The 23408-nt window shown below is 48.7% G+C and overlaps 1 protein-coding gene across 1 annotated transcript in view; it reads right to left on the minus strand.

Annotated features, from left to right (window-relative positions):
- Nucleotides 1–23408, minus strand: part of NLRP1 (NLR family pyrin domain containing 1) — a 46536-nt gene that overhangs the window by 17055 nt on the left and 6073 nt on the right. Inside the window, exons 4-10 of the mRNA XM_075994214.1 lie at nt 20941–22567; nt 17396–17566; nt 7992–8162; nt 4965–5135; nt 2709–2798; nt 891–982; nt 137–422 (exon numbers count right to left, since the gene is read on the minus strand). Of these exons, the coding sequence (XP_075850329.1) occupies nt 137–422; nt 891–982; nt 2709–2798; nt 4965–5135; nt 7992–8162; nt 17396–17566; nt 20941–22567 (2608 nt within the window). The remainder of the gene's footprint in view (nt 1–136; nt 423–890; nt 983–2708; nt 2799–4964; nt 5136–7991; nt 8163–17395; nt 17567–20940; nt 22568–23408) is intronic.

Below are 23408 nucleotides of genomic sequence, written 5' to 3' on the forward strand. Positions count from 1 at the left end.
CTGTCCCTGCCTGCTGGCTTGGCAAGAGGAGGGAACCCAACAGGGGAGTGGCTGGAGTGCTGACTGTGCAAGGGGACCCAGTGGGGGAGTGGGACAGGGGAGGCTGGCCTCAGACCAGCAGAGCCCCCGCACTCACCGGTACAGGCTCCTGTCTTTGTCCACTACCTCAGTAGCCACAGGTCCTGTGGGGCCCCAGAAGTCATCTTCAGTCCCCAGAAGTTCCATGTGCAAGTCCCTCAGAGAGGCAGGAGAAGACAGACAGAAGGGTTCCACTTTCTGTGCTACCTGTGGGGAGCTACCCTCTGGAACAGTGGGGCAGTGGTCAGCTCTAGATTCTCCTGCCTGGTGTCCCCCGGACCCTACCCTCGACCTTATGGGGCCCTTCCCAAGGCTGGCCTGTGGCAGGGTGCCAGGGAGTATGTCTGCAGTCTCCCCCCTGCTCCTGGAGCTGCCTGCTGGCTGTCTGTGGAGGCCCATCCCTTGTCCCTAACCCAGCCTCTGCCAGCCTCCCCCACCTTCCCCACTGGTCCAGGGTGTTGTTCTTCCCACATGCCCCAGAAGGGCAGGTTGAAAGAGGAACATGGCTCAAAACATGGATGGGCAGGGATGGAGAAGTGATTCCCAGGCCTCAGCAGCCTAGGATGAGAGTCTGGGCCCCTGGTTCTGAATCTGATCCATGCCACAGATGTTCTGGAGCAGATCAATACCAGCCCCTGATGCTAGGGGACAGGGAAGGAGAAAACCAGCCAGGTGCTAGGCACAGGAAATCATGCATGGGACAGGGCCTTCCTAGGCGGCAAACCTGCCCCATCCCACATAAGAGACAAGGGATGGAGGGGATGACCTCCCCCCTGCCCCATGATCCTCCCTGCCTGACTCCTTCAAATTACCTGATTCTGGCCTCTGCCGCTTGAGTGAGGACCTATTATTAGTCATCTCTCCTTCGTCCTGATGCTCATTAGGGATCATCATGCTTGGCTTCCTGGACACAGAGTTGTTCATTTTCCCTAAGTTCTCAGAGGCAGCTAGGGCTGTCTGCATGACATCTCCTCTTACAATTTAAGTCTTCGCATTTGAACTCAAGCTCATGCTCCTTCTGTGGTCCCTGTTTCTGTGAATGACCACCCCGTCCCCCAATCCACCCATCCTTCCATGCCAGTGCTGGGGTGTCACAGCACTATAGCACAGCACACCTTTCCATGCGAGTGCTGGGTGTCACACCTCCCACACACCCTGAGAGCTGTTGGCCTTGGCAGCACTTCCCAATAGCTCTTCTTTCTGTTCTCTTCCCTCCACCCTAGTGCCAGGCCCTAGCACCTGTGGCCTGAACCCTGCAGTGTCCCCAAAAGTTTTCCCTGCTTCCCTTGGGTCCCCCTGCAGCCCACTCTCTACACAGCAGCTGATCTTCATATGTGAATCTGACACATCACTTGGCTGCTGAATCCCTGTAATATCTCTCTGTTGTTTCTCGGGGAAAACAGATAATTCTTAACATGATCTAAAAGGCTTTGCTGTGGCCCCTGTGCCCTTGCAACTCCACCAAGGCCACTTTCCCCCTTCCCACTGGCCTGTAGACCAGTTGTTCTCAAACTCAGTGTTTTTGAATCCCCCCTGGAGGGCTGCTATAACACAGATCCCTGCCCCCCTAGTCCCCTGGGATTCTGATTCTGCAGGTCTGAATGGGGCCCAAGAACCTGCAGTTCTGTGTCTCTCCCGGGTGATGGTGATGGTGATGCTGCTGCTCCATGGGCCACATTTTGAGTAGCACTGCCCCAGACCCCTGGCCTCCTTCTGTTCCTCAAGGCAACTAAATCTTTCCTGTCTTACAGCCCCTCCGTCTACCTGGAATTGACCCCTTCTTGGCCCAGCTGACCCCTCCCATCTGACAGCTCAGCTCAGCGCCTCTGGACAAGGTCAGACGGGCCCATCAGTGCACTCACACCCAGCGCAGGTGCAGTTATGCAGCCTGCAGGGTGACTTGTGCCTTTTCTCTTCTGGGCTATGCTCCTGAGACTGGCCCTGTCTTGTTCAGTGGTATGATGTCAGATCCCAAAACAGTGCCCAACACACAGTGGGTCTGCAGGCAATGTCTGATCAATGTATGCATGCCTGCTCCTGAGCCTAGGAGCTGTTTCCCCTCCATTTCAGGCGAGGCACAGCAGCCAGCAACTTGGGTACAGCTGTACTTTATAGACATAGGCTGAAATGCACCAAGTGAGACAACATGGGGGCTGCAGGAAATTCCTTGGGGTGGGAGATGGATTCTCCCCTTAAGACAGGGGCATGTGTATGTATCTGTGTGTGGAGGGGGGAATGGTGAGGGTGGTCTCTTTCCTAAGGCATCCTCTCTGTCTCTGTCTCCCCAATGTGGGTGTTGCTTCCACTGTTTCAAACCTTCTCTGTTCTGCACTGAAGGAGCCTGTACTAGTGGCCATTGGGTGTCACACTGTGCTGACCCCAGAGGATTCACTCACTCCCCCAATCACTTCTCAGCTTCCCTACTTCTCCTTGCCCTTGTTTGTCTAATGGAAGGGTTTAAGCAGGGAAGTGATTTGATTGTATTTGCACTAAATGAACCTCACTCCGGCTGCTATGGTTTCCTGGTTTCTTCCTGGCTCTGTGTGTCTCTTTCACCCTGATAATCTTTCCCAGTCTCCTGGCTCAGCCCTGGGCCTGCGCCAGCCAGAGAGAGTTCGGGGCCCCCTTACCCTCTGCCAAAGATGAGCAGCTGAGGCTTCTCTTCCTGCAGGGCCCTCAGGTGCTCCCTCAGCTCCTTGCCCAGTGGGGCCTGGTCTAGCCTGTAAGCACAAAGGGGCCTGGTTCTTCTGGGGTCCCCCATGATCCCCGTGCCCTTGGGGCTTGCCCAGATCCCTGGATCTGCAACTCTTGAAGGAATCTGTGGTAGGCTGTTCTCCCTGGGGGTCGGGTCTAAGGTGGAGAGTATCGTGAGGAAGTTTATTAGGGAGTCCTCTAGGGGCCATGCTAGGGTGAGGGGAAGGAGGGAGGTGTGTTGCGCAGAGGGGCATGTGGGTACAGGGACATCTCAGGATAGGCCTCAGCCCACCCTATGGGCAGTTCTGAAGCTGGGATGGCCCTTTAGAATGGACTGGAGTTGGGACTATGGGCTGGGCCTTTGTATCCCAACATTTGTCAGTCATTGGATGCAGGCCACCTGAGGAAGGAGGTGTGGCCTTCAGTGAGGGACTGTCACTGGCAGGGGTGATCCTTGCTGCCAGCCACCAGTAGCACTCCCCATGGCCTCACAGTGACCATCTAGGCTCTGGTCCTGGGGTTTCCTTCCCAGAGGTCGGAGGTTTTGCTGAAAAGAGAGAGCCCTGATTCCGTTCTCATAGCCCTGATATTCTGGGCTTTCTCCAGATTTGGGATAGTTATTGCTTTCTTGGGGCCTCTGTGTCCCTAGTCTATAACATTGGGTGAATCACGCCTGCTCTGCCTGTTGGGAGGCTCAGCGAGGCAGGAGGGGAAAATTCCCTGGACCTGTAAAGGGCCATGGATTTGTCACCCTACTGTGGTCAGAGCTGTTCTCCCTTGGGGAGGGGATGAGCCCAGGCAGGAGAAAGTTGTCCCTCTCAACCAAGTCCCAGGCTCCAGGAGGGAAGGGGGGAGAACCTTTGCAGGGAGAACAAACTCCCCGGGGAGCCCATTGAAGTTTGACAACCATTGTGGCCAAGGTCTGAGGAGGCTCCAACACGGGGCAGATGGTGACAGCCAATATACTCAGGGAGAGAGGCTAGGGTACATAGGTGCACACCCTGGGGATACAGTTCCCTGGTTGTAGTGGCCAGTTTTAGCTACAGCAGATCCCAAATGTAGAAAATTTATTCCCGTTATGCTGCCTGACTCCTCTTTTAGGTTTGGGAGTAGATGCAGGAGGCCTGGCTGGGGCAGCTCAAGGGTGCAGGACTCCCACACCCAGTCCAGAGCTCAGAGCAGGACCTGAGGGCTCTGTCAGCTCCCTGGGCATGTGGCCAAGCCTCTCAGGAGCTGCAGGGAAATGTTCAGCCAGAAATGGCCCATGGGCTTGTTTTCAGGGAGGTGGAATAAAGAGGAAGTGGCCCATCGGTGGTGTTGGGGTGACTAGTTGGGGAAGGACGTTAACCTCTGGGGCCTGCAAAATAGGAATTGAGGGCAAAGGGCTCGCTTTGCTCCAGCCACACAGGGTTCTCCTAGCTCTCCAGTGCTCAAGCCCCTTTCTGTTCTGGGGACTCTCCCCATGCTACCCCTCTGCCTGGATCACTCTCCCCAACTTGGTCTGCACAGCTCCTATTTCTTTTAGGCCTCAGCCTGACACCACTTCCTCAGAGAAGCCCTTCTGGGCCCTTGAATCTCATTCCATCCTCTCCCGGTGTTACATTCTCATAATACCCTGTACTTCCCCTTTATACCATTCAACAGAGCTGATACTAGTATATACATACTTGTGCATTCATAAGTGATCAACTTCTAGCTCATTCCCACTAGAGTTTAAGCTTTAGGAGGGCAGAGCCCAGGTCTATTTGCTCACTATCCTATGCTGAGTGCCTGGCCCAGTGCTTGCACATGGGAGGCATGCAGTGAATGAATGAATGAGTAAATGAATGAATGAAGTGCTGCCTTGGAGTGAAGTGAAGCTGGGAGTCCTTTAGTACACACAGCCTTGCTAGCAGTTATCAATTGATCATACCTAACTCTGTTCTCAGCAATGTCCTTGTTCTTACATACATTTTATTTGATTATAGTCCATGAAGTGGGTGTAATACTCCCATTACACAGATGGAGAATCTGAGTCTCAGGGAAGACAGTGTCTTGCCCGAGTTGCACGTGTAAGTAGGTGGCAGAGCTGATAAGAAACCCAGGCAGACTGTGCATTTATCAGTCCCTCTTCCTTCCTTTATCCAATCCCCCTCCACCCTACCACTCTCCCTTCCCTGCCCTCTGCTCAGAAGGGCCCCACAGGGCCTTACCCCAGGAGCCTGAGTCGGCAGGCGGGATGCCACACCCTCTCGCAGAGCAGCCTCACGCCAAGGTCTCCCAGGTCGTTCTCCTGCAGGTCGAGCTCCATCAGGCTGGGGCTGGTGCTGAGCACAGAGGCCAGGTCCTGGCAGCAGCTGGATGTGAGGCCACAGCTGACCAGCCTGCAGGAGAGAGATGTGGGCCCACAGCCACTGTCCTGAGGGCTCACTCTTCTGGGTAACTGGGGTCTGGCCTCCCTTTCCTGTAGCTATGGCCCTTTGGGGGCCCTGCAGTGACATTAAGGGATGATAAAAACTTTCCTCTTGCAGCCAAAGAGCCCCTCAGGATTCAGGCAACCTCCCTTTCTCACTTCTGTGTGATTCCTATGTATTTTGCCCACTCCCTATATCAGCCTTTAGGAATGATTTACCTGATGTTCCACTTGTATACCTGGTCTAACTTAATCACATCAGCCCTGCCAAACACCCAGAGTCAGCTGCCACAGGATGCTGTGGTGGGTTTCAGTATTAAGGGCATCTGCAGTCCAGGAGAAAAATGAGTGAGCTAAGAGAGGAATGGAAGGTGAGGGGGAGTATGATGGCTTCAGTAGGAACTGAGGACCTAGCCTAGGCTCCCCATTACATGCTGGGTCTGGAATGTGCACTGTTCCAGGACAGGGCCATGACTGGCACCCTGCACACTGTGCTGAGCAGTGCTGCAGCTTGTAGGCCCACCTTGTCTATCTGGATGGATACCTCTGCCTCTCATATGGCTGAGCCACAGGTGGAGGGGAGTTGACGTGGGGCCTGTTGGCCTGTTGCTGCTGGGCCTGGGGGACGGCCTGAGGGACGGCCTGAGCTCCCTGATGTCTAGGGCAGCCCTGGTCCTCACTGTTCATGGACCAAGAACACAGGGAGAGGATGGGACGGCTCACACAGGAGGATGAGCAGGGGTGAAAAGGCCATCTCGTCTACGCTACGTTTCCAGATACAGTCCCTCCCCCCCTGCAGCGTGGGGGTTACAGAGATGCACTGGGTAGGGACTGACATTGGGGTGGTTGTGGAGGAGGCTCACTGTGGCCCATTTAATCTAGGCAAACAATGTACCCATTCATTAGTGCAACCTCTCTAGAGGGCAAAATTAGCAAGGCACATATCCTTCACCCAGCAATTCTATCTTTCAGAATTTAGGCTACAGATAATTCCTTGTGAGGAGGATGTTAACTGCAGCTGTTTATGGATACAAAGAGTGGAGAAATCCCAGATGCCTATAACAGGGTGCTCATTAAGAACAGATGATAAACACACGAAGTGAAATTCGTGCTGCCATTAAAAAGGATGAAGCAACTTTGCACGTACCGATGTGGGCCGTCTCCAGGATAAAGCAAGGTACAGGACAATGTCTGTGGTGTGCCACCATTTTTTTTTTTTTATTTCAGCATATTATGGGGGTATAGATTTTAAGGGTTCAATAGATGCCCATTCCCCCTCTCCCCCCACAAGTCTGAGTCTCCAGCATGACCATCCCCCAGATGGTACACATCTCACTCATTATGTATGTATACCCACCCCCCTCCTTCCTCTCACATGCCTAATACCCTGTTACTGTAGTACCTATGTGGTGTGTGACCATTTATGCAAGGAAAGGGCTGTGTGTCTGATGTACTCTGCGTGTACGTAGGCTGTCTTTGAGGACAGGCTGTCTCAGGGTCCTCTGCTCTTGGGGGCTCAGCCATGCTTCTAGAACCTTTGGCTCCCACTGCTGGGTTTTCTCAGCCCCCAGTAGAAAGCTCAGGACCCTATCTGCAGTCCAAGCTGGTGACATGTCACGCAGCCCTCACAGGGTTCTGGCTAAGAGCCAGGCCTGAGAAAGTGGGAAACCAGGCATCAGACCTGGCTTCACGTCCTGGTGCTGCTGCTTCCTGGCTACGTGACCTTGGGAAAGTAATTTAATCTGTCTGAGACCTCATCTTACCATCGGTAGTAGCAAGGATGAATCTCACAGGAACTCCCAAGTTCCTAGCCTTCCAGGGATCACTGACCCCTGATATTAGTAGGGAGTCCCAGCTGCCTCTCTTTTCTGTCCCCCATCCCATCCACTCTTGGTTCAGGGTTACTGAGGGGAAACAGGCAATGGCCCCTCCCTGGGAAGGGGAGAAGTTTGGCCTTGGGATAAAGTGAGGGAAGTACGAGGTAGGACCAGGGCTGTGAACAAGGGTCTCTAAGGCAGAAACAAAAGGAGACCCTCATGGCAGCCCTCTGAGGGGGTGAGCAGAGGGCCGTGTGTGCCACTTTGTGCATCAGAGCAGGGGACACCCGGAAGAGGATCCTGGGAGCCCTCAGAGAGGTGAATAATCCACATTTTTCTATACAGGTCATGGCTCTGCCCTCTTGAATGACGTAGAAGACTGAAGTTAAGTGGACACCAATGATTTCAGCTCTCAGAATGAGCGCTGTGCCAAGCAGACAGATGCGTTACTAGGCAGACCACAGCTGGTGAGAACAGGAGAGCGACAGTAAGCACTGTTCTAAGCACTTTACCCATTAATCTTCACAAGTCTGTGAAGTTGGTACTGTTGTCATTGCCCTCGGTAGTAGACTATGAACATGGCCACACAGTCTCCCCCATCCTCACCTTGTGCCCATGCCCCTGGTTTGTGTCCTTCCATCAAGAGCTGGAGTTTATTTCACTCCCCCAGAATCCTAATGTGGCCATCATAGGCCTTGCTTTGGCCAGTGGGACAGTAGCAAATATCCTATTGCTAAATGTGACTCAAAAAGGGGCTTGGAAAGTATGTGTACACTGGGACTTGAATGATTGTGGTGCATTTGGAGGCCGGAAGCCACCTCCCTCAGCCAAGGTGTGGGCCAGCTTCCTCCTGACCCCCACAGCCTGGCTGACATTCTGCAGGCTCCTTCCTCCCCCCAGAGAAGGTCTCACCTTTGTGCCCCTCCTCTTGGTCTGCCCCACAGAGGCAGGCAGGTCTCCCCACCTCCCGTGCCCTCCCCACAAGGCAGCGTCAACCCAGGCACAATTACCAAAGTCGCTGCAGCTTGCAGCTCAGCTGTCTCAGCCCCTGGCAGAGGTGCTTGGCTCCTGCATCTCTGAGCACATTGAAGCTCAGGTCCAGCTCGGTCAGGGTCTGGCTGGCACTCAGCCCAAAGGCAAGGTCCTTGCAATCCTCGGCAGTGAGGCCACAGCTGGCCAACCTGTGGGAGAGACACACCCATGGTCTTGAGTTTCCTAATCCCTTGATTCCATAAATACCCACAAGCACCACTGATCACCAACTGTGGGCCAAGCCTATGGGCCAGGTGAAGGTCAACAAGAACCTCCCCCCTGGATTCCAGAAGTGTACAGGCTACTAGGGGATAGACACAGAAACAAATAATAGTAAGTCAGTTTTTAAAATCAAAATCTTTTTAAAATCAAAACCTTCCAGTGTTTTCTGACTCAGAGTAAAATTCAAGGTCCTTGCCCTGGTGACTGGGATCCTTATTGCTTCTGTTCTCATGTCTAATCTTTTTTAACTCTATCCCCATTGGCCTCCTGTCCCACCCCAGGGCCTTTGCACTGGCTGTTTCTTCTGCCTGGAACAATCTTCTCACCTGTGATCTCATGGTTCATTCTCCCACCTGCTTTAGGTCATTGCTCAAAAAGAAGTCGCATTGGGGATATCTTGCCTCATCACCATTTCTATTTTAAAATTCCCTGCCCTCCCCAGACTCTCTCCTCCATCCTTCTGCTTCCTTTTCTCTACAGTCTGTATCATACACAATATATTTACTCATTTATTTGGCTTCTCGCTCTCCCCCATCCCCAGAAAGTGAGCTCTGTGACAAAGGAATTTTGCCAGTTTTCATCACTAGCTGAGCCCCAGTGCTCAGGCAGGGGTGGGGAGCCTGTGCTGCACCCCTTCTAATAAAAGGATTTGTTTTGTAAAATTTGGATTTGCACACTTAAGGACCTAGAAGGCCATATGTGGCCTTAAGGCTACAGGTTCCCCACCCCTGCTAGTGAAGGAATGAATCAAATGGCCTCAAAAGAGAAGCAAGTCAAGTCCAGCTGGAGGCAGAGGAATGTGTGGTTGGTTTTGACAAAGGCAGGAGGAGGAGGTGTGGCCTTGAGTGAGCAATTCCCAAGTGGAGGGTGAGGGCAGGGGCAGACTGGCTGGCTGGGCAGATGTAAAATTACTGCACCTGTTTAGAGGTGTTGGCGTAAAGGCTACAAGGGGTGGAGTTGGGGTGGGGATGCAGCTTGAGGGTGAAAGTAGAAAACCTCAGGACAGTGGTAGGTCTTGAACCTAATTGTAAGAGGTTTGGACTTTATTCAGGTGGCAGTGATGGGCCCCTCTGGAGGACAGTAGTGATGTGACCTTTGGCCTGCTTTGGAAAGATCCCTGAAGGCCCGTGGAGGACGCTGGTAGGGCCAGGCCGGAAGCAGGTGGTTCAGGTGGAGGATGGGCACCTGGGTCAGAGCAGCGGCTGTGGGAGATGTTTCCTGTAGACCCCACGGCACTCGGTGGGGTCCAGGGAGGCTGTAGATTGGATGTGTAGTTGAAGCTGCTGCCACTCACGGAGAGAGTAGACGGGAGAGGCAGGATCAGCTTCAAGGGCAGATGACCAGGCAGTCCCACAGTCGCTCAGGGCTGTGCACTGGGAAGGGCCTGCAATAGGGGCTTAAGGCTCTGTGGCTGCCACCACCTCGAATTTCTTAATTTTGTGTTTGAATTTGTGTTTTGTGAGTGAAGTCTGATGGGACGATGGAGCCTTGGGTTTGTGTGTTATCTCCTGTTACTTCCCTTGTTCCCTTTGCACCAAGCAGTCTTGGCGACCCACCTGCCTCCTGGTATTGTGGGGCCCCTCTCAACCTTTTCCTCAGCACAGTGACCTCCACCACCTGCTGTCAGGCTGAGGAGGTTAGGCTGGGGCATCTTGGGGTACAGTATGGTGGCAGCTGTCCTGGATCTGGGCTAGACAAGCCAGATATCTCCCCTTCCCCACCCCCAAATCCACAGCATATTTTCCACCCACTTTGGGGCACAGGGCATGGGTCTGGTGCCTAGTGGGATGGTGTACCTGGCATTCATGTGCACATGACACCTGCTAGGGTCTGTACACACTCTGCTAGTGTCCCACTGCCTGAGGGAGTGCAATATTAAATAGCAAATAAAAAACACCAGGTAGGTTGGGAGAGAAACATGGAAGAAACACAAAAGCTTTATATCTTAGTACATTTCATGGCACTTTTCTCCTGAGTTTTGAGGAAGGGCAATTCATTTTCGTCTTGTGCTACATCCTGAAATTGATGTAGTTGGTTCTGAGAGGAGGAGTAGGTTTTCTTTAATTGAGGGAGAGCCTAGTTTAGAACATGCTGAGTTTGAGGAGGCTCTGGGACCTCCCAGAGGAAGACATTTGGTTTGGGTCTGGCCTGCAGATGGAGGCTTATCAGGCATCATAGGAGGGGACATTGGGTGTGGTTGTGACAGGGGCTATGTGTGTGGAGGGAGGAGGCCTGGTTTGACATCAAAGAGCCCTGACAGTCTAAAATCCCTGTCTTTCCCTGCTTTCACAAGACCTACTTTGACTGTCCTACCCATCAGGGAGTCCTTGGACCTTAGTCAGGAGCCTGAGGCCACCTGACTCTGGTGGGTAGAGTGGGCTGGTGAAAGGCAGAGGCTCTGGAGCCAGACACAGATGGGTTCAAATCTCACCCCTGTCAGTTACAAGTTAAAGACTATGGGCAGGTTTCTTCATCAAGTTTCAGTTTACTAATCAATAGCATAGATTTGCTGTGCCCATTGCACAAGGTGCTTCCAAGATATCCAAAAGTGAAATAAGCCAGACATAGTGAGAAAAACAGTACATGATCTCACTTGTATGTGGAAACTACCATGTTTCCCCGAAAATAAGATAGGGTCTTATATTTATTTTTCCTCAAGAAGATACTCTAAGGCTTATTTTCAGGGGATGTGTTATTTTTTTTAAGTATGGTACAACAATCTACATTTATTCAAATATAGTTAAGTTGCCGTCCTCTGGAACATCATCATAACTCTCCAAACCCCGAATTCCATCCTGAATTTCTTGCGACTGTATTTCCTTTAGGACCATTGGCCCCAATCTCTCATGTCGAGCAATAGAGCTGTCATTAAATGAGCAGGGCTAGCTTATTTATCAGAGATCCAGTGAGCACTGGCTTCAGTCTGCACAGTGGAGCAAAAATGATCTCTCTGGGCTCAGTAGGAGACTGCTTGCTGAAGCTCTTCCCCTATCCCCTGGTGTTTGCGGGGGGTGAGAGAGGCCCACAGTGCTGAGTAAAATGGCAGCCACAGCTTTCCTTCTTCCCCCTGGGGACACACAATACCTAAAGCCAAGTGTCCTGCTCCTCACTTCACTGAAGAGACTTTCCTCTCATAGTCTCAGCTTGCAGCACACACAGAATGGCCGGGACCTGATGGGTAGCCAACCTTGTTGGGGCTGCCCACGCCTTTCCAGTCACCTCTGGGATAGTAGCTATCAGGATGAGGCAGATGAGAAGGGCTGCTGTCTTCTTTACAGCTCTGCAACAAAATGCATGGGTTGTGCAGATATGCTGCATAGCCATGCCCATCACTACGTCTTAGTTTCGGGATGGGCTTATGTAGTGCAAATGCTTAGAAATCCTGCTAGGCCTTATTTTATTGGTAGGTCTTATTTTTGGGGAAGAAGGCAAAAAATAAAATATATAGAGAGTAAAATGGTGGATACTGGGATGAGGACAGGGAGGAAATGGAGAGATGTTAGGTCATAGGATATAAACTTCCAGTGATATATTTAAAAAGAAAGAGAGAGAAATCCAGTTATTCGTTAGGACTTTGCTAGAGAGTCATCCGTAGTCTGGCATCCAAAGGCAGGAAAGCTGTGTGCTCCTCATTTAGAGCCAGCTTTTTTAGTGTGGGAAATACACTTTCCTGATCCATGGTTGGTAATCTTGGACCACGTTTTTCTTTTATTTATTTATTTATTTATTTATTTATTTATTTATTTATTTTTGAGACAGAGTATCACTGTCACCCAGGCTAGAGTACAACAGTGTCATCATAGCTCACTTCAGCCTCAAACTCCTGGGCTTAAAGGATCCTCCTGCCTCAGTCTCTGGAGTAGCTGGGACTATAGGCACATGCAACGAGGCCTGGCTAATTTTTCTATTTTTAGTAAAGACTGGATGTTGCTCTTGCTCAGGCTGGTCTTGGATTTCTGAGCTAAAGCGATCCTCCCGCCTTAGCCTCACCTAGTGCACTGGGGCTGACCCAGCTTTCTTTTTATGACACTATCGCAGTGAGCTGGTATTAATCAGATCCTGCTTACCTGACAGAGAGAAAGTGTTGGTGCTGGGTTGTACTCTCAGTGGGTTTGTGTTTTTGCTCTCCCATTGCCAGCTGTGTGAATTTGGCAAGTCAGTTAACTTCCCTGAACCTGAGTTACTAATGTGGAAAATGGGAATAATTGTCCCTGTTGTCCCATTTTCATAGGTTCTTATTTGGAAGGCCCAAGAAGATGATGGATGTAAGGGTGTTTTGGTTTGGAGATTATGAAGTTCTGTGCCAAAGTAAGGGGTACATTGTAGAGTGGTGTCTCCCTACTGGGGTGTGACGTTTGAGAGAGGACCAGGATTCCTGAGTTTCATTCAAAAGTATTTTCTACTGGGCTCAGGTGGTGCTAATTGGAATGATTTGGGGGGAAAGTGCAGAGCTGTCTCTTGTGGACATAGAAAGTGATAGCATAAGGCTGCATTTGCCTCCTTTTGTCTGCTCAACTCCCACTGTGACCCTTTTCCAAGAACAATCTCTTGATTGCTTTCCTTTCTTGCAATCTCCTTTCCCCCAATCTCTCATCACTTTCTTTCCTTCACTTCCCTTGGGACCTAGCTTAGATTTCATGATCCCTCATTGCCAATATCCGACCTTCCATCACATTCTTCTGTCTAACCCCAAACTCTGCCAGATTCCCATCCCCCACGCAACTCCCACCTGTGCTGGTGGTCACCATCATGAACCACTCCCACACCCCTTGCATGGGCCTCAACAATGCCTGGCTGGCAGAGGTCTCCTGCCCTGCAATGGCCATTTGAAGACTTTACTGTCCCCAAACCTCCATCTCCTCAACCCTCACCCTTACTCACAGCAGACAACTCAATTTCTATTTCACAAGGAAAAATGAAGTCATCATATGGGAACCCCTCAGCTCCTACAGTCAAACCTTGTGCCTACCTCTGTCTTCCCTGTCCTCATCTCCCCTCTTGTTACAGTAGAGGAGATACTTTCTCTTTCCTTCAAGGCCAGTCTTTCTCCTTCCTCTTCTTTCTGAGTACAGAGAGCCATCCCTGACTCCTTCTCCTTCTTAGATTTTTCATCACCCGTCCTCCACTGATACCCAAACTCAGGTCTTTTCCTTCTTAAATGCAAGTAAGTAGACAGACACACACTAATTTAGTTGGCCCAACATACCCCTCTGCTTTAGTGCACTTCTCCTCTTCACTACCAAAGTCTTTGAAAGAAGTGTTTGTATTTACAGTCTAATTTTTTTTTTTTTTTTTTTACTTCTGTCTCCCTCTTCTATCCATTCCAATTTGCATTCTGGCCCTTTCATGCCATAAAAGCTGGCTCTGCTAAGGCCATGCATGACTCTCCTGTCACTAAACCAATGGACAGATTACAGTTCTTATCTTATTTGACCTCCCAGCAGGAGTGCCCTCTGCTGATCCATTACTCTTGGCTCTGTTCAGTTCCATGATATGGAACTTTCCTGGTGTCCTTGTCACCTTTACACCTACCTGGCTACTCATTATCAGGCTTCTTTGTTGGCTCATCTTTGGTCATTAAAAAGTTGGAGTGGGATTCCCCAGGGCTTTAATGCAGTCTTCTCTTTGCATGTGACTTTTAGGATCAGCTTCTTCATTTGTGCACAAAATGTAGCTGGGATTTTTGGTAGGGATTACATTGAATCTCTAGATCAATTTGGGGACCTTGTCATTTTAACAACATTAAGCCTTCCAATCCATGAACATGAGGTATCTTTCCATTTGTCTTATTTAACTTCTTTCAACTGCGTTTTGTAGTTTTCAGTGTACAATCCTTGCTCTTCTTTTGTTAAATTTTATTCCTGAGTATTTTATTCTTTTTGATAGCATTGTGAGTTGAATTGTTTTTCTGATTTAATATTTGGGTTGTTGATTGCTAGTGTATAGAAGTATGATTAAATTTTGCATATTGATCTTGTTTTCTAAAATCTTGCTGAATTCATTTGCTAGTTCTAATAGTTAATGTTTGTGGATTCCTTAGGATTTTTAAAAAATAAACAACATCATGTCATCTGTAAATAGATATAGTTTAATTTCTTTTTTTTCACCTAATCTGAAAGACTGAAATTTTACTTTTTGCCTAATTACTCTGGATGGAATCTTTAGTACCATGTTGAATAGAAGTGACAGGAGCAGACATCTTTGTCTTATTCCTCATCTTAGAGGGAAGGCATTCAGTTATTCGCCATAAAATATGATATTAGTTGTAGGTTTTTCATAGGTGACCTTTATCAGGTTGATAAAATTCCATTTTATTCCTAGTTTTCTGAATGTTTTCAATGTGAGAAGCTATTGGGTTTTGTTTAGTGCTTTTCTGTGTCTTTTGAGATAGTCATGTGGTTTTTGTTCTTTATTCTATTAACACAGTGCATTGAATTGATTACTTTTCCTAGGTTAAAAAAGCTTTACATTCCTGAGATAAATACCACTTGGTCATAGTATAGAATCCCTTTTATATGTTGCTAGTATTTTGTTGATGATTTTTGCATATGTATTCATAAGGGATATTGGCCTATAGGTTTGTTTCCTCTTGTGGTGTCCTTGGTTGTCTTTGTCTGATTTTGGTATCCAGGTAATACTAGTTTCATAGAATGAGTTGGCAGGTGTTCCTTTATCTTCTAGTTTTGGAAGAGTTTGAGAAGATAAGTTTTAATTCTTCTTTAAATGTTTGGTAATGCCTGTAATCCTATTACTCTTAGAGGCCTAGGTGGGAGGATGGATTGAGCTCAGGAGACCAGCCTGAGCAAAAGTGAGACTCTTTCTCTATTAAAAAAAAAGGAAAAGCAAAATTAGCCAGGCAACTAAAAATAGAAAACATTAGCTGGGCGTGGTGGTGGGTGTCTGTAGTCTCAGCTACTGGGGAGGCTGAGAGAGCCTTACCACTTAGCATTTAAGGTCCATATTTTTTATGGCTTAATAGCTTACTTCTTGGCCAGGCGCCGGTGGCTCACGACTGTAATCCTAGCACTCTGGGAGGCCGAGGCGGGCGGATTGCTCGAGGTCAGGAGTTCGAAACCAGCCTGAGCAAGAGTGAGATGCCCGTCTCTACTATAAATAGAAAGAAATTAATTGGCCAACTAATATATATACAAAAATAAAATTAGCCAGGCATGGTGGCGCATACCTGTAGTCCCAGCTACTCGGGAGGCTGAGGCAGAGGATTGCTTGAGCCCAGGAGTTTGAGGTTGCTGTGAGCTAGGCTGATGCCACAGGCACTCACTCTAGCCTGGGCAACAAAGCTAGACTCTGTCTCAAAAAAAAAAAAAAAATAGCTTCTTCTTTTTAGCACTTACTAATCCACTGTCTGGGTATACAACAGTTTATTTATCCATTCACCTACTGAAGGACATCTTGGTTGCTTCCAAGTTTTGGCAATTATGAATAAAGCTGTTGTAAACATCTGTGTGCAAGTTTTTGTATGAACATAGGTTTCCAGCTCACTTGGGTAAATACCAACTGGTGTAACTGCTGGGTCATATGGTAAAAATATGTTTAGGTTTATGAAAAACTGCCAAACCATCTTCCAAAGAGGCTATACTATTTTGCATTCCCACCAGCAATGAATGAGAGTTCCTGTTGCTCCACATCCTAACCAACATTTGGTGTTGTCGGTGTTTTGGATTTTGGCCATTCGAATAGGTGTGTAGTGGTATTCTACCTTCTTTTTTAACATAGTCATTTATAGCTATAAATTTTACCTTCATCATTGCTTTAGCTGCATCCAATACATTTTGGTATGTTGTGTTTTGTTTTTATTCATCTCAAAGTATTTTCTCATTTCCTTTGTGTTTTCTTCTTTGACCCATTGGTTATTTTAGAGTTTGTTGTTTAATTTCAGTGTCTTTCTGAATTTCCCAGATTTTCTTCTGTTGTTGATTTCTAATTTTATTTCATCATGATCAGAGAAATAAAATTAGATCCCTTTGTATAATTTTAATTTTTTCAACTTTATTGAGATCTGTTTTGGGGGGCAGCCTTATCTTTGCATAGAGCTTTATTTGATGCCTGCTTGGCATGTTCATTTGGATACCCCAAAGGAACTTGAAACCAACAAGCACAAGATCATACTCATGATATCCCACCCCTCCAACCACACCTCTTTCAGTATTTCCCATCTCAGTGAAGGTGCCACTAGCCCAGGACTTGCTCTGGCCAGAAACCTGAGATTGTCTTTGATACCTCCTTCTCCCGTTCTCCCTAAATCCAATCCCTTACTGAGCCCAGTTATTTTACTTTTATACATCTTTTGAATCCAGTACTTCTTTCCTTCTTGATGGCCAGTACCACATACTAAGTGATTACTGCCTCTTACTGAAACTACAGTCATTTTCGTTAGTCTAAGATATCACCATATTTACAGAAATTACTGCAATTTTCCTACTAACTGGTTTTCTAACTTCTACCTTTGTACCCTTCCCATACATATTTTGCATAGCAGCCTGTTTCTATGTTCAAAATGTACTGATCTTGCCAACTTTCTGCCTAAAATTCTACTGCATCAGGAAAAAGACCTCTAATCCCAACATGGTCCACTGGCCTTGCCTGGTCTGGTTCCTGCTGATCTCTGTAGCCTCATCTTACCCTTTGCTCTCTGCCCTCCAGACACACAGGCCTGCTTCCCTTCCTGGGCTGCCTCATCCTCCCTCATGCCACAGGGCCTTGGTACATTTGCACCTGCCATTCCCTCTGCCTAAAACTTTCTCCCTCCTGTTGTTCTTAGTTAAATACTCTGTATTCTTCAGATCTCTTTCAAGCTTCACTTCCTCAATGACATTTTTCCCATTGGAGTCCTTATTTGGGTTCCAGTGGAATAAACTGATATTATAAATTTGTTAGTTAGTTCCTTGTTATTATAAACTTATTATACATTTATTAGTATGGTTCTGTGATTAATGCTAGTCTCTTGCAAACTCTGTGAGAAAAAAAATCCTATCCCTGGTTGTTTACCACAGTAGCCCTGGCACCTGGCACAGTGCATAGGCAGAGAGGGGTGAAACGAATATTTGATGAATACAAAGACCAATCCCTCATCCTAGACTCAGCTTCTGCCTTGGATCTTCTGCCCATCTTTACTTCAGAGCAGAACTCAGGCCAGACTCACCACAGGGTCTCCAGGTAACAGCGAGGATGACTCAGGGTCTCACAAAGACTGCGCACTGCCAAGCGGCTCACCGAGTTTCCACTTAGGTTCAGCTCCTTCAGGCTTCCGGAGACCTCAAGAACGGAGAAGAAAACCAGCCAACTGGCATCTGTGACCGGGGCCCATGTGAAGCTGAGGGAGGGAGAGAGGGACGGGAGAGATGTGATCTGTGTGTGTGGGGGTCTGATGTGCACAGCCCTGCACTACACAGTGGGGGTTCTGTCCTCCTGAGCACCAGGCCACAGTGGGCAGTGCCATCCCTGGGACTGGCCAGGCTCCCCGCCAGGCCTTCTGCCCCTGCCACCCTGGGCTGGGAGCTACTGCTCTGTGTGGCTCCTCATTCCACAGCCCTTACCATACCATGCTGAAGCGTTCATTTTGTGTGTCTGTTTCCACCTTAGTTTGGCAGTTTCTTGAATGCAGGGGCAGATACTTGTCATCCTTTTTATCTGCAGTGCACAACATGGGGCCTGGCACAGAGCAGGATCTTGGTGATCTGGACAGCCTTCCTCTCTTTGATGCAGACACGCCTGTTTTTCTTTGGCACAGACGTTCTGTATGCCCAGTGCCCAAAAAGGAGAGGAGGAGATGGGAGGTGGGCACAGAGGCTGGGATAGGTGATCTGAGGGTGACTTTATGATGCAAGGTTGTGTGTGATCATATATACTGCTGTCTAGGTTGGCTTGCAAGGGACCCTGTCCCCTTCCACAGATAGCAAGACCATAGAGAGGGTCTGCAGGAGAGGGGTGGCTAAGGGAACATCCTAGGGGAGAATATTTACAGCCTGGTGGGGAGAGCATGATGGACTTGGTCTGCGAGTGTTAGAATACACTCTGCCTTGTATAATTTCCACCCATTTAATTTCTCCATTTTCACACACTGCTTTAGTGACCTCATCTACTTCCCAGGGCTTCACCTTCTTAAATGCTATTCCAAGTTTCAGACTAATATTTCTATTTTCTCCCATCCAAGTACTAACCAGGCCCAACTTTGCTTAACTTCCAAGATAGATGAGATCAGGTGCTTTCAGGGTGGTATGGCTGTAGGCAGATATTTCTATTTTCTGGCCAGATCGCTCCACCAAGTTTTTAACCTAATACATCCCAATATGCCCCCAACCTTAATTCATCTTCCCAGTAAGTCTGCAGAGCTGTGTGGAGGTGAGGAGCAGAGGCCGGGGAGCCAGCCACCTGCACTTCATCTCCACTCCCCTATGCCTCACTCAGTCTCCTCCGGGGGAAAAAGAGAACAACTACAGTACTGCTACAGAGGGATTTGTGAGGATTAAAAGATATCCCAGAGATTCCCAAAAGTTGTACGTTTCAACAACTTCAGAAGTATAAATGCTACAAATACATCAAAAAAGCCATTATTCAAAAGTTCAACTATTTGAATGTCCTTTACATTTATTTAGTTTTGTGAAACTTGAAGAATACATTTGTAATGTTTTTCAGTCAGCCTTTGCCATCTTTAATAAAAGTGAGAGAAAGAAGAAATTAAAAAGTATTCAAAATGCATGATGCTTCATTCCAAGCCAAGTTCCTGGAGCTTCTACCATGCCATCCTCATTCCCTTCATGTCTCTCCTTGTCCTGATCTCCCTTCCCACCACCTTCAGCCAGTCTTCCTTATTTCTTCCTGGACTGTTTGTGTCCAGGAGCCCCTTACTGTTCTCTCTGTCTTGCCTAGCTGACTCTGTGCCTTGAAAATTCCCCTTCTCACTTGCGGCTTCAGGCTCTACTTGCCACTGTCTGTCCCAAGCTCTCTTGGTCTGGCCTGGTGTTCCTGGTTTCGCATGCCCCACATCAGGCCATTACCACTTGCAACACCTGTAACCAGGTTCTTCATGTCCTACTTCATGTATATTATTTTATTTATTTTATATTATTTTATTTTTTCATTTTATTCATGTTTAAGACGTGGCTCTGTCGCCCTAGCTAGAGTGCAGTGGTGTCTTCATAGCTTACTGTAACCACAAAACTCTGGGCTCAAAGGATCCTCCTACCTCAGGGGCAAGTAGCTGGAACTACAGGTGTGCACCACCATGCCCAGCTAATTTTTCTATTATTTTGTAGAGATGGGGTCTCACTTAGGCTGGTCTCAAACTCCTGTCCTTAAGTGATTCTCCTGCCTTGGCCTCCTAGAGTGCTGGATTATAGGTGTGAGCCACTGTGCCCAGCCCTACTTCACATTTATAACCATGAACAATTAGAAAGAACCTAAAATGGGCAAGAATACTGGATGGCCAAATCAAGAATGGCACTTTCCTGTCGAGTACCATGTGGCCATTCAAAAGGGTGTTGCATCAGACTACTTAATGCAGGAAGGTAAATTTGATACATCAAGAAAATAAAGGTGACATGAAGTAAAATGTATGGTGTGGTTCAATTTTGCCACAGAAATGTGCATAGAAAAAAAGGATAGTCTTCTTAGAAAGGTGACCATCAGTTCTTAATGATAGTCATCTTTGATGGAATTCTGGTTGATATTAATTTTCATCTTTTTGCTTACTGATCTGTCCTTATTTTCTACAATGAACACAAGCTTAATTGTAACAAAAAGTCTAAAAATCTTAAAATAAAAAACCCAAATCAAACATTTCTTCCTCTGAGAATTTTTTCTTTCCTGGTCCCTTAGGAAAATGGTCACTCCCTTCCATCAGCCACCATAGTATATGTATAGTAATGTATTCATAGCTATAATAATGCATTACAATCCATTATCATTAGTGGGTGAATGTCTGTCTTCTCCCCCAGGTTTTGAGCTCCTTAAGGCAGGGATTGTGCATTTTAATATGTGATGTGTAGGGCCTGGCATAAAATTAGTGCTCAATAAATATTTATGGAATGAGCAATCTAAAGGGGGAGATAGACACATACCAATACTATGGTCAATACCGTAGCAGAGGCAGGGGAACCCGGATGAGGAAGTTCTCAGCATTGCTGGGCTGGGGGATGATTAGCGGAAGATGCTGTCAGATGCTCACAGAATGGGTTTCAGATTGACTGCCTGAGGCTATTGTGGCACCGCGGACAAAAATGTCAGATTTGCAGGGACAAATAGGGGACTTCTTTTCAGACATGCAGTCTGAGGTGGTGGGGGAAGATCTCAGGGCCAATGTTCATGTCATTGAGGGGGTTCCTGCAGCAGCCAAGTGAACCATTTCTCAGAGCGAGAGCATGTGGAGAGCGGAGCAGGGCCAGGTGGGCTGTGGGATCCTTGGGGAGTGTGGGGACAGCTAAGGTCAGTGTGAAGGGGGAGTGTGTCCAGAGAGAAGGCAGGTGGCTGTCCTAGGGGTAGGAGAAGGGCTGCAGCTCAAGGTGGGGCCCCACCAGGCCTCTCTGGAAACAAGCAGGACTTGTCCCACCATGGACAGAAAACAGTGGTCACACCCTGCAGTTAGGAGTCACTGGTGACCAGGCCCAGTGTCAGTGCCCTCGGTGCTCAGGACATTCGGGCCCATGGGATGGATAGAGGGGCTGGAGAGAGGAGGGGGTGGGTACTCACAGGACTACCCCGGGGGGCCTCCATGTGGGTCTGTGCTGTCCACCCGCATTCAGTTGAAGCCTCTTCACGTGGTGGCAGAATTTAATGCAGAAAGTGAACACCAGGAGCTCCATGTCCGTGTGGACACACACGCTTGTTCCCTGGAAATGGGCCATCACCTGTGTCAGGAACTCCTCATCCTGAGTCTCGTACAAACAGTGGAGCACCTCCAGAGAGCTTGGCAGCGGGGCCTCCTGGCCCTGGGACTCCTCCTCGGCCCACTGCAGCAGCTCCCGCCTCCTGTCCAGGCTTGGCTGGCGGTTGAAGATGTTCTCCATCTCTCTCCGTGCCTGCTCAGTTAGAAGGCCGAATAGGAAACGCGTGGTTGGTGCCCCAAACACGTCATGGCTTTGGTATGCTTCTTGTAACCTTTCCACAACTCTAATGAGGTTAGGATGTTCACCTCTCTCCTCCGTATCCCCCAAGGCACAGGACATTGCTGCAAAGAACTCCTGGAGGCACAGGTGGGTGAAGCTGTAGCTTGGAGAGGTGTAGTGCTTTTGAAGAACACCCATCTTCAAGGAAGTGGAGATGATGGCCTCATCTAACTCGTGCTTCCTGAGATCATCTTGGCTGAAAAGGCTCTTTCCTTGCCAGACGCCCTCAGCAGCCAGGAGGCAGACGCCCCTCAGCTGGGGCCCCAGGGGCTGACCTAGGAGAGCCTGGGAGAGGTGGCGCAGACAGAGGCCTGTGGCCGTCTGGGAGGTGAGTGTGAGTTCTTCCCCCCACTCCATCTGCTGCTTCAGGCAAGAGCAGACCAGCCAGGACACAAAAGGCACGAGACACAGGGTCCAGACTGCTCGGTTTGACTCAACCAAGCCAAAGGCTCTAATTGCTTGGCTTTCATCTGTGAAATAGTTGAAGAAATATTCCTTCCTGCCGGAATCAGAGAACCCCAGGACCTCCACCCACCGGGGCTGCTCCAGAGAAGGAATGAGCTTCTGCAGAGCTGTGGTCCGAGTGGTGATCAGCAAGGAAGCCTCGGGAAGTACGGTTTTCCCCAGCAAACTGCCAAGCAGCGCGTGCACCGGCTGCTGCTGGCTCCAGTGCAGACAGAACTCAACACTCTGCTCCTCTAAGACCCATCTTGGCTCATCCACACCATCGAGGATGAAAAGCAGCCGCTCTGGACAAGACAGGATCTCTCCAAGGGGAGCCAGAGAGGCCTCCGAGCCTTTTGTGATGAGCTCAGCGAGACTCAGCACTTTGGCCTGGGCCAGCTCCCTGCAGCTGAAGTAGAAGATGTGGTGGAAGCAGTCTCTGTACAGCTGGCCTTCCTCCCAGGCCCTCTTTACTTGCCTGGCCAGTGTTGACTTCCCAATTCCAGCACCACCGTGCAATATGACTATGCGGGGTTCTTCTTGGGTTCCCAGGCTTGGGCCAAATAAGTCTCCCATCTTAATCAAACGTCCTTGATTCTCCACCATGTCATGATGCCAGCTCCTCCTGTCCAGGGACTCATGAATTCTGGGGTGAGGTGTTTTTAGAAGTATCAGCTGTGTGAATTTTTTGTGTAATACCTCACTTTTCCAGGACAGTGTTGAACAAGAGTTCTCTCTCCTCTGGCTTTGGTATCTTTCTCTCATTCCTAAGAGAGGGTAGGATGGAACATAAAGGTATAGAATAGACTTGTTCATTCATTCATTCATTCATTCACCAACTTTTTAGGTACCTACTCCAAGCCACACTGCACTGGCTGTAGACATTAGTGTGTTCTTGCCATGCAGCATAAGGGACATGGACTTTGGGGTGGAAGATCCCAGTTCAAGTGTTGCCTGAATCAAATCATTCTCCTTGTTTGACTTTCCTTCATCAAATATTTATCAAGGGCTTATTATGTGGCAGGTGCTGTTCTAGTGGCTGGTGATAAAGAGTGAACAAAACATGCACAAGTCTCTGTCCCCATTAAGGCCATGACTTGGGTCATTAGCTCCATGGAACGTCAGTTTTCTCATCTGTAAATTGAGACTGTGAGATATCCCTGGAGGAGGTCATTCAGGGGTGAAGGAGATAATGACTGTGTTGCAGATGCTGTTGGGTCCTGACAGCATCCCCTTAGCACCCATCATTGCAGTACGTGCCGACAGTGTCCATCTGCAACACCTGTGGTTATCTATCTGAGGGCCACAAGTGGGGTGGGCCAGAAACACTGGGGAGGTAAGACTCCAGGAAGAGTCCTCAGTGGACAATGGATGAGGGTCCCTTGTCCCCAACACTGACAACCCAAGATATGTTCTCACTGTCTCCCAGACATCTCTGGCATCATGAACCTCACTTGCTCACAGGGGTAAACTGCTTCACAGTGCACCTTTCTCCCCCCTTCTCTCATTTCTCCTCCCCAGTGAATTATCTGCAAGCAAATCTTGCCTCAGGGTCTGTTTCAGAGGGAGCCTAACCTGAGACACAAGGGAAGATGCCTTGTGAACTGT

The sequence above is a fragment of the Microcebus murinus genome, chromosome 18 (genome assembly GCF_040939455.1).
Source record: "Microcebus murinus isolate Inina chromosome 18, M.murinus_Inina_mat1.0, whole genome shotgun sequence".
NCBI classification, from domain to species: domain Eukaryota; kingdom Metazoa; phylum Chordata; class Mammalia; order Primates; family Cheirogaleidae; genus Microcebus; species Microcebus murinus.